Source organism: Geospiza fortis, unplaced genomic scaffold (assembly GCF_000277835.1).
Source record: "Geospiza fortis unplaced genomic scaffold, GeoFor_1.0 scaffold298, whole genome shotgun sequence".
Lineage (NCBI taxonomy): Eukaryota > Metazoa > Chordata > Aves > Passeriformes > Thraupidae > Geospiza > Geospiza fortis.
Genome location: NW_005054506.1, coordinates 625,523 through 639,256, shown reverse-complemented (window position 1 = coordinate 639,256; position 13,734 = coordinate 625,523). Strand labels below are relative to the sequence as shown.

Here is a 13,734-nt window from a genome sequence, read left to right as displayed (position 1 = left end):
CTTGCGGCCGATAAGCCAGCCCCGACGGCGAATGATACATGGCCATAAAATGGGTAATAATCGCAGAGTGGTTGGGTTAGAAGGGACCCACAAGCGTCATCCAGTCCGACTCTTAGCCCAGCACAGAACAATCCCAAGAAAATTAATAAATAATAACAAATAAATAAATAATAGATAATAAATAAAGTCTTCTCCTTTTGGTCTTTAATTGACGCGATGCCATCAGGGCTCTCGACAGCGGGAACCACTTAACTCGTGTTGTTGTTTGAAAGCAGATACTGATTTACTGCTGGGACGTTGTAAAGACAAATGCATAAAACGTGATTTATTTAGCCAAAGTATTAACTCAGTTAAAGCATGCAGGCTTTTTTGCCTTATCTCCTCATCGTTTTCACTGTGCCTTTCTGCAGACGCGCCACAAAGCCCAAGTGAAATACATGAGTAAATTGTGTGTGAGTTGTGAATATTGCCTTATAACCTTCCCAGAAGGACGCGGCCGGGGTGTTACGGGTGGGAGATGGCACTCTGTGTAGCCGGTGGATAAAGAGGGGCAATGGAGCCGGTTCTGCTCTGGTAAGGAAGAGCCGTCCGTGGCAGGAGCAAAGGCCGGGTTTAACCGGGTAACGAGGGCCGGCTTCCCGGTGCCTGCGCTCGGAGCCGCTCCCGCTCCTGCCGCAGAGCTCTGCTGCTCCCTGCTGCTGCCGGCAGCCTCGGGCACCGGGCACGGACACGGGGCGCTGGGCATGGCAGCCTCCCTCCCCGGGCACGGGGCACCGGGCACGGCAGCTGTTCCTCCGGGAGGAGGGTCTGCAGGTTCTGCTTCCAGGACCTGCCCCTCTCCTGCAGCCAGCCCTGCCTCGGCTGTGAGGAACAGGGGGCACAGCACTGCGGGCACACAGCAAGGGCTTGCCTGCCTCAGGAGGGATGTGGGGATCACAGAATCACAGAAGCTCAGAAGGTTTGGGTTGGAAGGGACCCCAAATCCCACCCAGTGCCACCCCTGCCATGGCAGGGACACCTCCCACTGCCCCAGGTGCGCCCAGCCCCAGTGTCCAACCTGACCTTGGGCACTGCCAGGGATCCAGGGGCAGACACAGCTGCTCTTTCATTGGCCATTGGGTGAATGCTTTTATTTTCATGTATAATTTGATGGCAGAAACTTTTGGGTTGTTGGCAGAAACACACTGAGCTGTCATCAAGAAAAATTGTGAATTTTCCTGTTGTTGGATGAAGTCTTTGAAAGGTTATTGATTTGTTGCACTGCGATCCTCTGCACAGCTGGGACTCGCTCTAATCTTATTTATTTGCATGTCACAGACCAATCATGTATTGATTAATTCCCTTTAAGCCAGAAACAGTGACCATCTCCTCCACAGAATAACAAAGGCGATGATTTGGAGTCACAATTTCTGCTCATACAGCTTCAACTTTGTGTTTGGTTTTCAGCCTGACATGAGGGCTCAGCCCAGCTGTGAGGGACAGGTATTTCAGACATTGCACAGAAGTTGTTTGTAATCCCAAAACCGTGACAAACTTGCATTAGTTTAGAAATGGATAATGTTCGCTGACATTTCTTTGGTCTCTTACTAATAAAAATCAAAGTAATCCACCACTTCCTAGCAGTACAATGTGAGACAGTGGGAATTTCAGGACTGATTTGGGAAAACGTGCCTACAACTTCCTGCCAGGAGGGCACAGCCGGGGGGTCGGGCTGTGCTCCAGGGAACAGGGACAGGAGCAGAGGGAACGGCCTCAGGCTGGGCCAGGGCAGCTCAGGGTGGGCACAGCAGGAATTTCCCCATGGAAAGGGGGCTCAGGCACTGCCCAGGGAGGGTTGCAGTGCCCATCCCTGCAGGTGGCACCTGGAGGTGGCACCCGGAGCTCTGGGCTGGGGCCACGGTGGGGATGGGCACAGCTGGCACTCCAGGGCTGGGAGGGCTTTGCCAGCCCAAATGATTCAGTGATTCCGTGACTGTCGCTGGCCTGTGCAGACACGGGCTCAAACCCCGCTGGAATCTGAGCACTCCCTGTCTGCATCCCACCGAGGGTTGGTCATTAACCTCCCTGGCTGCCTCTGGAAATCCAGCCGTGTGTGTGTTTCATGCTGAGCATTTCTTGGAACCAGGTTCATCATTAACCACCCAGCTGCTCTTGGATCCTTTCCACTCCGCTTCTGCTCGCCCAGGCTGCTGATGTGGGACAGTGCAAGGTGTCCCTGCCCACCACGGGTGGAACACCATGAGCCTTAAGGTCCCCTGCAGCCCAAACCCTTGTGAGATTTGCTGATTCTCTGATTTTATTCCATTTGGAGAGTTAATAAAAAGCCTTGTGTGGTGTGGCCGCTGCCGTGGCAGGGCTGTGCCGTCCTGGGCCATGTCTGTCACACTCCTCAGCAGTCCCCACACTCTCTGTGCTGTGTCCTGGGCCATTGTCACACTCCTCAGCAATACCCACACCCCTGTGCTGTGCCCTAGCCATTGTCACACTCCTCAGCAGTCCCCCACGCTCTGTGCCGTTCTGTGGTGGCTGCACAGGGGCACTGATCCTGCCTGACCTGAGCTCGGGGTCACAGGCAGCTCAGAACCTGTGCTGGCTCGGCTGGACAGGGCACAAACCAGGCCTTAAACCAAACCCAGAGCGCTGCTGGTTTGCTTCTCAGTCTCACAATGGAAGAAAGTGACCACTTCCAGTGTGAATCAGAAAAGCAGAGCATGAAAATTCTTTCAGCTCTTCTTTACTTCCTAACTTCATGTTTTTAAAGCCCATTCCCATTTGTGCGCAGCTCAGCCCATGGAAGTTGCCAGAGGAATGCTTCTCCTGAGCGCTTGCTGGCTGAAAAACAAACCCTCTTTCTTTGAGTGATGCAAGCCACTGCTGGGCTCTTGTGCAGGTCACTTACAACACTGCCTGCGACGTGACTTGTTTTGCTTACAAACTCCCACAAAGTGTTGCAATTCAGCTCTAAAAATAGAAACCAGTTTCATTTGTCCCAGAGCCGTTGTTGTCACAGCTCCCAGAGCCACAGCCAGTCCTGTTGTCTCCAAGTGCCACTACATGTCCCTTTGGCAAAGGATAATTGAACCGCCGAGCAGGGAACAGGCGGGGAACACAGCGCTGGGATCCACAAAAATGGGAACGAGTTTCTGAGGAACCTGGTCAGCAGTCACGTGTTTGGTGTCCTGCACAGTTGTGAGCTTTGGATGGAGGGAAAATGAAGATTTTCTGTGCAAAGTTCCAGATACACAGCTGTTGTTAAAGGGGGGGAAACCCGCAGACCCTCCTTTCTAAAACTGAACCTGTGTTCCAGGGTAGGTTTCTGCTTCCCAGCCCTGCACTCAGATCACTCTGTTGTTCCTGTCAGCAGTTCATGGACATGCACTGGGAACAGTTCCCAGTCTTCACAATTTCTCATGTCAGGAAAACACAAAATCAAACAAACATGCCCTATATCCTATTTGTTTGTAGAGAACTTGGTGGTGTGGGGCTGTTAGAAGAATCTTGTACCCAAGTGCATTTCTTTTAGGCGTATTTGTGATTGGTTTCTGATGGAAAGGGGAATTTTCAGTGAGTGACTACTGACAATGGATATTTCCTCAGGTGTGAGGAGCAGTGGGATACAGCACACTGGGGGTTCCAGAGCTGCTGTATATCTGTGTGTTTTAGTCCTCAGATCAAACCTTGCAACAACGCCTGCCTTTTCCACCCTCCAGCACTGCCAGCTCACTGCAGAGCACACTGGCACCCAGGAATGCCATTCCTGTAGGGATACACCCCTGTGCCTCCCCTGCACTCCCACAGGGATGGGCTTCCATGGAACGTGGACCTGCAGGAGTGAGTCCAGAGTCCTCTGCTCTGGAGCCAGCCTGGGACACCTGGGGGGGCTCACCTGGACAGGAGCAGCTCCAGGGAGAGCTCAGAGCCCCTGGCAGGGCCTGAAGGGGCTCCAGGAGAGCTGCAGAGGGACTGGGGACAAGGATGGAGGGACAGCACACAGGGAATGGCTCCCAGTGCCAGAGGGCAGGGCTGGATGGGAGATTGGGAATTGGGAATTGTTCCCTGGCAGGGTGGGCAGCCCTGGCACAGGTGCCCAGAGCAGCTGGGGCTGCCCCTGGATCCCTGGCAGTGCCCAAGGCCAGGCTGGACACTGGGGCTGGGAGCACCTGGGACAGTGGGAGGTGTCCCTGCCATGGCTGGGGTGGCACTGGGTGGGATTTAAGGTCCATTCCAACGCAGTAGAGCCCGTGATTCCATGAGTCTAGAACTTGATCCCATCTCTATTGATAGGAGCAAGTGCAAAGCCTGGTAGCTGTTTTTAAATCCTTCAATCCCCCCTGCCCTTTTCAGCAAGGCAGAAGGAGCAGTTCCGTGCAGCTCCAGTTGTGCTGGATGCAGAGCCCTGGCTTCCTCCTGGAGCTGGGGACGCCGATCCTGGCCGGAGAGCGGGACTGAGCGCGTTTGGGACAGCAGCCTCGGCTGGCTGGGAAGGGACAGGCATGGAACAGGGGGAACGGAGGGAACAGAGGGCTCTGGAGCCGGAGCCGTGCTGATCTCGGGATGGGAGAGCTCTGGAGCTGATCTCGGGATGGGAGGGCTCTGGAGCTGATCTCGGGATGGGCAGGGATGGGAGGGCTCTGGAGCTGATCTCGCAGGCAGGGATGGGAGGGCTCTGGAGCTGATCTCGGCCAGGGATGGGAGGGCTCTGGAGCTGATCTCGGGATGGGAGGGCTCTGGAGCAGCAGCGCTGCTGACGTGCTGCCGGAGCTGCAGTGACTCCGCAATGGCTGGGGGCGGCGGCGGCGAGGAGAGCATGGGAGGGCTCTGGAGCAGCAGCGCTGCTGATCTCGGGATGGGAGGGCTCTGGAGCAGCAGCGCTGCTGATCTCGGGATGGGAGGGCTCTGGAGCAGCAGCGCTGCTGATCTCGGGATGGGAGGGCTCTGGAGCAGCAGCGCTGCTGATCTCGGGATGGGAGGGCTCTGGAGCAGCAGCGCTGCTGATCTCGGGATGGGAGGGCTCTGGAGCAGCAGCGCTGCTGATCTCGGGATGGGAGGGCTCTGGAGCTGATCTCGCAGGCAGGGATGGGAGGGCTCTGGAGCTGATCTCGGCCAGGGATGGGAGGGCTCTGGAGCTGATCTCGGGATGGGAGGGCTCTGGAGCAGCAGCGCTGCTGACGTGCTGCCGGAGCTGCAGTGACTCCGCAATGGCTGGGGCGGCCGGCGCTGAGCTCATCCCGCAGCCTGCCGGGGAAACCTGTCCTTAGCTCCTCCGACTGCTCGCATCCGCGCCCGGGCTACCTGGTGAGCACATTTTATTCTACGCTTGCGGGATTTTTAGCATTTTTTGTTTTATTTTCCTTCTCTGTCCTCTCGGTGCTTCCCTGGACCAATCGATGCATCGCTCTTCATCTGATCCCACTGTTTAGAGGACAGAGAGGGAAAACAGAAGCATCTGCAGCAGGGATGGGTTATTTTTTTTTAGCCTTTTGCAGTGTGAATCATAAAAATCTCTTTAAATGTGTCTGCTCGAGCAGCCTACAGGTTTTATCTGGAGTGCACTGCAGGCAGGGACTCCCTCGGTGTGCAGCTACTGAGGTTTCTGCCTACCTGTGCTCCTTAATTAGCATCTACCTGTGCTTGCTAATGAGTGCCTAACTATGTTCCTTAATTAGTGCCTGCCTGTGCTTATTAACCAGTGCTTACCTGTGTAACGTATCTATTAATAGGGACATAAAGTGTGATAGACAGACAGACAGATAGACAGACTTGCTGCACATGACCCATCTGCTGCCTGAAGGCTTCGCAGGCTCCATTTTCAGGTGTGCTGTTCGGCATTGTGTCTGAGGCTATTTCCCGTTCTCCCGCCGGGGTGGTGATCCCGTGGCTCTGATGTGCAAAGCTGTGTGTGATAACCATGGCTCTGATGTGCAAAGCTGTGTGTGATAACCATGGCTCTGATGTGCAAAGCTGTGCTCTCGGTGCCAGGAGGGGATGGCTCTGCCTGGCACTGGGGCCCAGCTGCACCTTCCTGCTCCGTCTGCTCCTCAGCATTTTATGGAGCCTCTGCCTGTGTGATGCAGTTGAAATGCCAGGCTCAGAGATTGCTGCTGAGCCTCCTCTGCAGCTGTAGGTGTTGGTGTTTGGGGTAATACATGCCCTGATGAATTGCTGTGACAATAATCTGCGTTTGTGCTCGCCCAGGAGCTGATTCGGGCATTTCCTGTTAGCTGAACTCTGTGCACGGCGTGTCTCAGAACTGCTTCCATGGCAATCCTGTCCTCAGAGGAGAGCAGGCTCCCATCCCTGGCAGCATCTGAACTCCTTCCCATGGCAATCCTGTCCATAGGAGAGCAGGCTCCCCACCCTTGGCAGTGCCCGAGGCCAGGCTGGATGGGCCCTGGAGCACCTGGCACAATGTGACATTGGTGTCCCTGTCCATGGTAGGGGTGGAATGGGATGAGCTTTAAGGTCCCTCACAACCCAACCCAGTCTGGGCTTCTGATTCTCTTCTGTGCTATTTAACTTAAAAAAAGAAAGTTCTTTTATTTTTCTTCCCAGCTGCCTGCTCTCTCAGTCATTTTAAATGTGATTTATCTCGTCCAGATTCCTTTTCCTTTCAGTTCATGGGATGCCCCTACTGACACTGCTAAAAATGGAGACAGAGATTAGAAAACACATTGGAGTCCCGTTGACTTTTGCCTGTTATTTCACACATTGTGATACAGCCAGAGAAATGTGCATAGAACAAAATAATAATTTCCTGGCAAGAAAGACTCACATCTGCCAGCCTGGGCTCTCTCTCTGGACATGCAGCATCCTTAACCTGCCAGCCCTCTGCACCTGGGCTCCTCTCTCGGTGTAGGGGCTCACTGGGTGCTTAATACATGCTCAAAACTGAAAGTTTCTCAGGACAGATTACTTTACTTTGCAGTGGGATTTCTGCCTGGTTTGTGTTGGCTCTTGGCAGCTTCCTGACCCATAACCCATTGTTCCTCACCTGCAAATGCCAGACTGGCAGGAATTGTGGTGTTTGCAGTGGTGATTAAGAGGACAGTGGGACCAGTGCGAGGCCACAGGAAAGTGCATTTGTCACCAGAGCCCCGATGGAGAAAATAACACCTCACTTGAATAGGCTTTAAAGAATGTGCTGAAGGCTCATGGGTTGTCTTGACAAATACCAGTCTGGGATGTATTTGTGGAACTGTGTGCCTGTAAATCCCTCCCTTGGTATATGCTCAGTTGTCAACACCTCCCACGTGGTGAAGTTTCACCAAGTTTCCCAGTGCACTGTCAGTTTACATGAAGAGTAAAACTTTGCTTTTTTTTCCCTTAAAATGCATCTCTAAAATATAACTTTTTATTGCAGATGGCTTGAATTCAAAGTAGCATCAGCAAATGCATGTTAACAAGTGAAGGCCTTTAAATAATGACCTTTAACATTTTCCCCTCAAACATGTGTTCTCAGCTTGTCACCTTCTGTGCTGCAGCTCTTCATGTATGATCAGGAACAGAGGCTTGGCTTAAATGTAAAAATAATTTCAAAAGCAAGTCCTAAAAATTTTACACATGCTGGTTGACTGGGATGTAGGATTTGAACCCATCCAACCACTCTAACAGCACTGAATTTTAAGACACATAACAACATTTATATGAGTATATTTTATGGTAAAAGCAGACAAATTGTAGCCAATATTTCAGCAATCCAAACGAAATCACTCATGGGATCCTGTCTTTGTTTGCCCACAGTGGGCCAGGAGAAGGTGCCTGCATGCAGAGGAGAAGAGAGCTTCCTTCTCCCAGAGCACTGAGTGCTGGCTGCTGTAGTGGCAAAGTGCCGATCCATTTCTAGCAGTCACTTCACCTGGAAAGCTAATTCCTGGTTTTCCTTTGCAACCACAGGCAAACGTGCCATGCCCAAACAAACCCCCGAAGGTCTCAGAGCTGAACAGAATCCTGCAGAAGTGACTCCAATGGAGAATGACATGGCGGCAGATTTTTGAGAATCCCCTCATTCCTGTGCAGACCCGCAGCTCCTTGCAGGCACACGTGATCAGGATTGGTTATTCACTGCTGGTGTGGAATCCAGATGAGGGTTCGATGGATTCCATCTGTGGAGCAGGGGCACTGCCTGAGGAGAGGCAGCTGGGAAAGGCTTGGGAGAATGTCTGGAGGATGAATGGGTGTGCTCAAACCCACAGCCAGCAGCAGGGTGTGGAGCCCTGGCTGTCCTCAAATCCAGCAGGGATCCTGGGGCTGGAGCTCTTGCACGGCTGCTGTGGTCACTGTGCCATCAGGGACTCTTTAAAAGGTCACTTCAAGCTGCAGAAAGTGCCTTTGTGTCCCCTCAGCTGATGCTCCTGGCTGTGCTGTGCCTGTTGGTGGCTCCAGCTCGGCTGGCCCGGCCCGCAGCCGCTTCCTGGGCAGGGGAAGGGAATCCCATCAGGTTTTGTTCCCTTAGGACGCGCTCAGGTGCAGCAGGAGTTAAAGGGGCTGCTGCTTGCTGGGTGCCCCTGGTTACCTGTCAGTCACCCAGCAGGCCCAGCAGCCTGACCTGCTTCCAGCCTCAGGGAGCTCTGCCAGGCAGCACTTCCTAGACAAAGGCCATTTTTTGCTTTCTTTGGTCAGGATTTTTTTTTTTTTAATTTCCCTCTAACTAAAATATCAGTGTGTGTCCTAGGACTGACATGGTTTTGGCCTGATGAGGTTTTACAACCACAAATCGAGTAAAAAACATAGTGGAGAAGCAAGGGATGCAGCAAATAGGATATGTCATGGATATGAAGAGGAATGCAAAGCCAGGAATGCTTAAAGCCTTCCTGGAGTTGTGCTGCAGGATGTGAGAGGTGGGAATGGATGCTGAGACAGGAAAAGCAGGGGCACGGGGATGGGGAGAGTCACCAAGGCTGGTGTCAGAGTTAGCATCAGCAGCAGGAGCAGACATGTATAAACATGGTCTTTCCTCTCAAAGCTGTTTTTGGTGTTTTGGGAGTCTGGGGGAGTGGGATGGGTGCTTTACTGTAGGAGCAGTAACAGTTCCATGAGGGGAACAAGTTGTTGGTTAGCTCGGTGTTCTGCATAAACATGTGAGACCAAAGAGAAATTAATGGCCTGCTGAAAACACCGCTACTGTTGTTTAAAAATAAGCCAGTCAGCAACTGAATTTGAGACTGAGGAGCATTACCCAGGCAGGGACGTTTCCTTTCCTGCTTGTGTTCCCTGTCAGTCAGCACAGGGTGTCGGGGAGTGGCAGCGAGCAGACGTAGCTCCAGGCAGGGATGTCTGCACAGGCAGGGATGTACTCACACGGCCCTGTGCTTATTGATTCTTGTGGTGGTGTGGTGAGGGTCTCCAGGACCAAGTGAGAGATGACAATTGACTCCAAGTTCTCAGAAGGTTGATATATTATATTATATTATATTATATTACGTTATATTATATTATCATATCATATCATATCATATCATATCATATCATATCATATCATATCCTATCATATCTACACTGAAGGAAGAGAAAGGACACATCACAAGGCTAGATAAGAATGAAAATAAAAACTTGCGACAGACACAGAGAACCCGACACAGCTGGCTGTGATTGGTCATTAATTAAAAACAATTCACATGCTGGGTAAGCAGTTCTTCCAATCACATTCTAGAGGAGCAAAACGTGGAGAAGCTGAAGCTTCCCAGGAGAAGAAATGCTGGCAAAGGGGTTTTTCAGAAACTATGACAGTGACACATCCCCAGACTGGGAGTGAAGGGCAGGCAGCAAGGACCCAAGGGCTTGTTGAAACAAGCCTGCAGCTTTGGGATGGAGTTTGGAGGTGCTGCTGTACCCCAGCACTCCGAGGCTCTGGGTGGTCCAGTCCCTGATGAGCCCTGGCTGTGACCGGGGTGCTCTCCCTGAGGGGTGCTGTACTTGTGGCTCCAGGGATGTTATTTCTTGGCTGCTTATTTCATATTAATGACACTCATCTATTTAAAGTGACATGCGTGCCAGCTTAGGGCCTTCCACTTTCGCTGGAGTTCTGAATTCCAAGCTGCCTTGACTCACAGAGAGTAAAATTTTCTGAGATGTTTTTTCATGTTCTTTCTCACCCAGATCAGCTTTGTTACATCTAAATTGAGTCCATCAGCCATGCAGCCCGGTAGGAGTCATTCCTTACCCAGCTGTTATTTCGTTGCTGTTGTGTTCCCATGCCCAAGCCCAGTGCTGGGTCTGCCTCGTGTCCTGCCCACTGCTGACAATAAAGTGCATGGAGCATCAGAAATGTGGAGTGCAAACCTGGCTGGGCCAAGCTTTCCCCCGGGGATCAGAGCCTGTGTCATTTGCTCTGCAGCCCCCCAGGCCCAGGTCCCTGACTCCCACCCCCGCCTCAGTGCAGTGAGCCCTGGAAGCCAGCCTGCCCTCAGAAACGTGCCACTGGCTCAGTTGTTGTCTCCTCGTGAGCAGAGGGCTGGGAGAGTGCTCAGAGAGAAAAGCTCTGTGTGAAATGTCACATTTGGCAGCCCTGCAGCACCTCTTCAGAAAGTCTCATTTGGATCCTGAAATATTGGTAATATTCTCGCTGGGATATAGGATTTGTTTTGGTTTTTTTTAAAAAACTGCAACACATCGACTTTGAAGATGAAGCATAAAAATTATTTTTAGCATTTGATGCTAAGTCATCAGAGATGATAAAGGAGAAAGAACAACATTTATAGCTCCCTTCTCTTTGGCAACAGCAGAAAAACCCCATCCTCCTTCCTGGCTGAGTAAGGAGCTTCCCTCAAAGTTGACTCAAACCCCCCCCCAGTGCCACCCCTGCCATGGCAGGGACACCTCCCACTGTCCCAGGTGCTCCCAGCCCCAGTGTCCAGCCTGGCCTTGGGCACTGCCAGGGATCCAGGGGCAGCCCCAGCTGCTCTGGGCACCTGTGCCAGGGCTGCCCACCCTGCCAGGGAACAATTCCCAGTTCCCAATCTCCCATCCAGCCCTGCCCTCTGGCACTGGGAGCCATTCCCTGTGTGCTGTCCCTCCATCCTTGTCCCCAGTCCCTCTGCAGCTCTCCTGGAGCCCCTTCAGGCCCTGCAGGGGCTTTGAGCTCTCCCTGGAGCTGCTCCTCTCCAGGTGAGCACCCCCAGGTGTCCCAGGCTGGCTCCAGAGGGGCTCCAGTTACAAAATAGGGCTTTAAAATTCTTGATTTTAATTAAACATAAGTGCTTCTAAAAATTCAAATGCCATTCTAAAACATTTCAGTTTCATTTTTGACAGCATCTCAATTTCTCATCTTCTTGTTTTGACTAAAAGGATTGAGAAATAAACCCATCACCAAAAAATGCTCCAGGCAGCAAAGTTCGCCCCAGCAGCTCTGTGGGGTAATGGGGTCCCCATCCCTGGGGGTGTCCCAGGAACTCCGGAGGTGACACTGTGGGCTGGGACAAGGTGGGCACCGGGCACAGCTGGGACTCCATGGGCTTTTCCAGGCTAAAGAACTCTGTGGTGCTGTGTGTCACACAGTGCCCCGTGCTGCAGCCTGTGGGCTCGCTGGCAAGCTCGGTCCCTGCTCTGCAGCAGTCATTGCCCTTTTTTCACAGGGAGGGAACAGGCAGAAGAGCAGCAGGTTTGGCCTCCATGGCAACGGCAGCAGCTCCAGCCGGGCCTGGGGGAGCTGCTCCTGAGCATGGGTTTGTTTGCAAAACCTGCGTGGTACCAGCCTGTTTGCCAGCAAAGAGAGTCGTGTTTTCAGTGATGCAGTGAGGAGAGGGACATGTCACTGTGCAGGGCCAGGCTGGGCTCTGGGATCCCACTGGGGCTGCTGGGGACAGCCCTTGCCTGCACTGAGGGGAGCAGGGCAGGGAAACTGGGCACTGAAGGCCCTTATCAGCTCCAAACAGGGCATTTCACTTCCATCCCTCTGGTTTATATCCTGCACTAAGGGGAGCAGGGCAGGGCAGACTCTGGGCACTGAAGGCCCTTATCAGCTCCAAACAGGGCATTTCACTTCCATCTCTCTGGTTTATACCCTGCACTAAGGGGAGCAGGGCAGGGAAACTGGGCACTGAAAGCCTCTGATCAGCTCCTAAAGGGCATTTCACTTCCATCCCTCTGGTTTATACCCTGCACTAAGGGGAGCAGGGCAGGGCAGACTCTGGGCACTGGAAGTCCTGATCAGCTCCAAACAGGGCATTTCACTTCCATTCTCTCTGGTTTATTTCCTACTCTGCTGGAAGGTTCCCAGCCCATGGCACAGGTTGGAAGTGTCCAAGGGCAGGTTGGACATTCTGCCTGGGCTGGTGGAGGTGTCCCTGCCATGGGAGGGTGGAGTGAGAGGAGCTTTGAGTTCCTTTTCAACCCAAACCAACGTGGGATTTTAGGGATATAACAAACACAAGGGTCAGACTGCTGAAAGAAATGGCTGAGCTTGAGATGGAGAGGCTGCAGCCTTTCTGGGGTCTGCCTCCCCCTCCCAGGTGCTGGTGTGTAATTAGGGGCAGTAATTACAGGTGTGTAATTAGGGGCAGTGTGCTGGATTCTGGCCTGGGGGGTCGGGGCTGGTGCCCCCTTCCCTTTGAAGCCAGGCCAGTGCAGGGAGCTGCTGTGAGCAGCAGCTCTGGCAGCAGGAGCACAGCCAGCCCTGCTCTCCTGGGGCTTTGGAGGCTCTTTTGAATTGGGATTCTCTTGTGCTTCAGGATAATATTGATTTTTTCTTTTCTGGTTTTATTATTTTTTTATTGAAGTGTTCACCTCATGTCTCCTGCATGAAAATTTCATTCTTCTGCTTTCTTACTCATTCACTCATTGAATCCATTCTGAAACTCTCAACTGCACCTTGTATTTCTCTTTTTTAAAGAAGATGCTGTTCACTGGTTCACACCTGAAATCTGTACCTGATGGTCACTAATATTTTAGTGTTTTGAACAGATTTATGTCTGCAGAGACGTCAGAATTCTCTCTGTATCTCTTCTATGTGTATGTCTTCTGTGTCTCTTCTGCACCAACCTTTGGCTGCTGCTGGAGCCCCCTGTATCTCAAACCCTGGTGGTCAGAAGCTTTGTAACCTCGAGGACTTTGTTAAATCCATGGAAATTTGCAGGATGTGTTTGGGATTTGGTGGTGCCAGCACAGGAAGGAAAACAAGACAGTCCTTTTATGTGAATGGCATCTGCATTCTTGCTTCTAATTAAAAAATCGAAGGGAAAAGCTTTCTGTAATTAAAGACATGTTTGCTAATTTGTCACAGGCTGGACTCTGGAGCAGTTCTGGTTGGAATTGGATCATTCTGGAAGTAACTTGCAGCTCTCCTCTGCACAGGAGCAGGCTGAGCATTTCCCTGGTCCCAGATGCCAGGGGCAGGGCAGGGCTGAGCAGGGACAGGGCAGTGTCCGTGTGTCTGACCCGGGCTGGGGCCTGCAGCCGTGTCCCTCCTGCAGACCCTGCCCAGCTGTGGGGAGGTGCCGGGGCTGGGATAGCCCGGCAGGGGCTGGGGTTTATGGGGTGGGCCAGCTGCTGCTGCCGGGCTGGCGGGGCTCGTGTCCCAGCGGCTGCCACAGGTCACCCAGGTGGGTCGTGCCCAGCTCCTGCCCACCAGGCGGGCTCAGCCTGGGGCAGACAGGGATCCCAGCCCTTCCCAGCTCCCCTGAGACCCCGCTCAGGGGCGCCCCGGGCTGTCCCTCCCTGCTGTGGGCAGTGCAGAGCCCGGGGACGTGGTGGCTCTGGCCCAGGGCTGTGCTTGGGGTGAGGAGCCCTTGCCCTGCCTGG

The 13,734-nt window shown here is 52.8% G+C and overlaps 2 protein-coding genes across 2 annotated transcripts in view; one reads left to right on the top strand and one right to left on the bottom strand.

Annotated features, from left to right (window-relative positions):
• BNIP3 (BCL2 interacting protein 3) overlaps nt 1-5,829 on the bottom strand; it is a 13,332-nt gene extending 7,503 nt beyond the window's left edge. Inside the window, exon 1 of the mRNA XM_014310272.2 lies at nt 5,698-5,829. Coding sequence (XP_014165747.2) covers nt 5,698-5,829 — 132 coding nt within the window. The remainder of the gene's footprint in view (nt 1-5,697) is intronic.
• Nucleotides 5,176-13,734, top strand: part of JAKMIP3 (Janus kinase and microtubule interacting protein 3) — a 47,621-nt gene continuing 39,062 nt past the window's right edge. The window contains exon 1 of the mRNA XM_031063463.1: nt 5,176-5,295. The gene's annotated coding sequence lies outside the window, so the exon portion shown is untranslated. The remainder of the gene's footprint in view (nt 5,296-13,734) is intronic.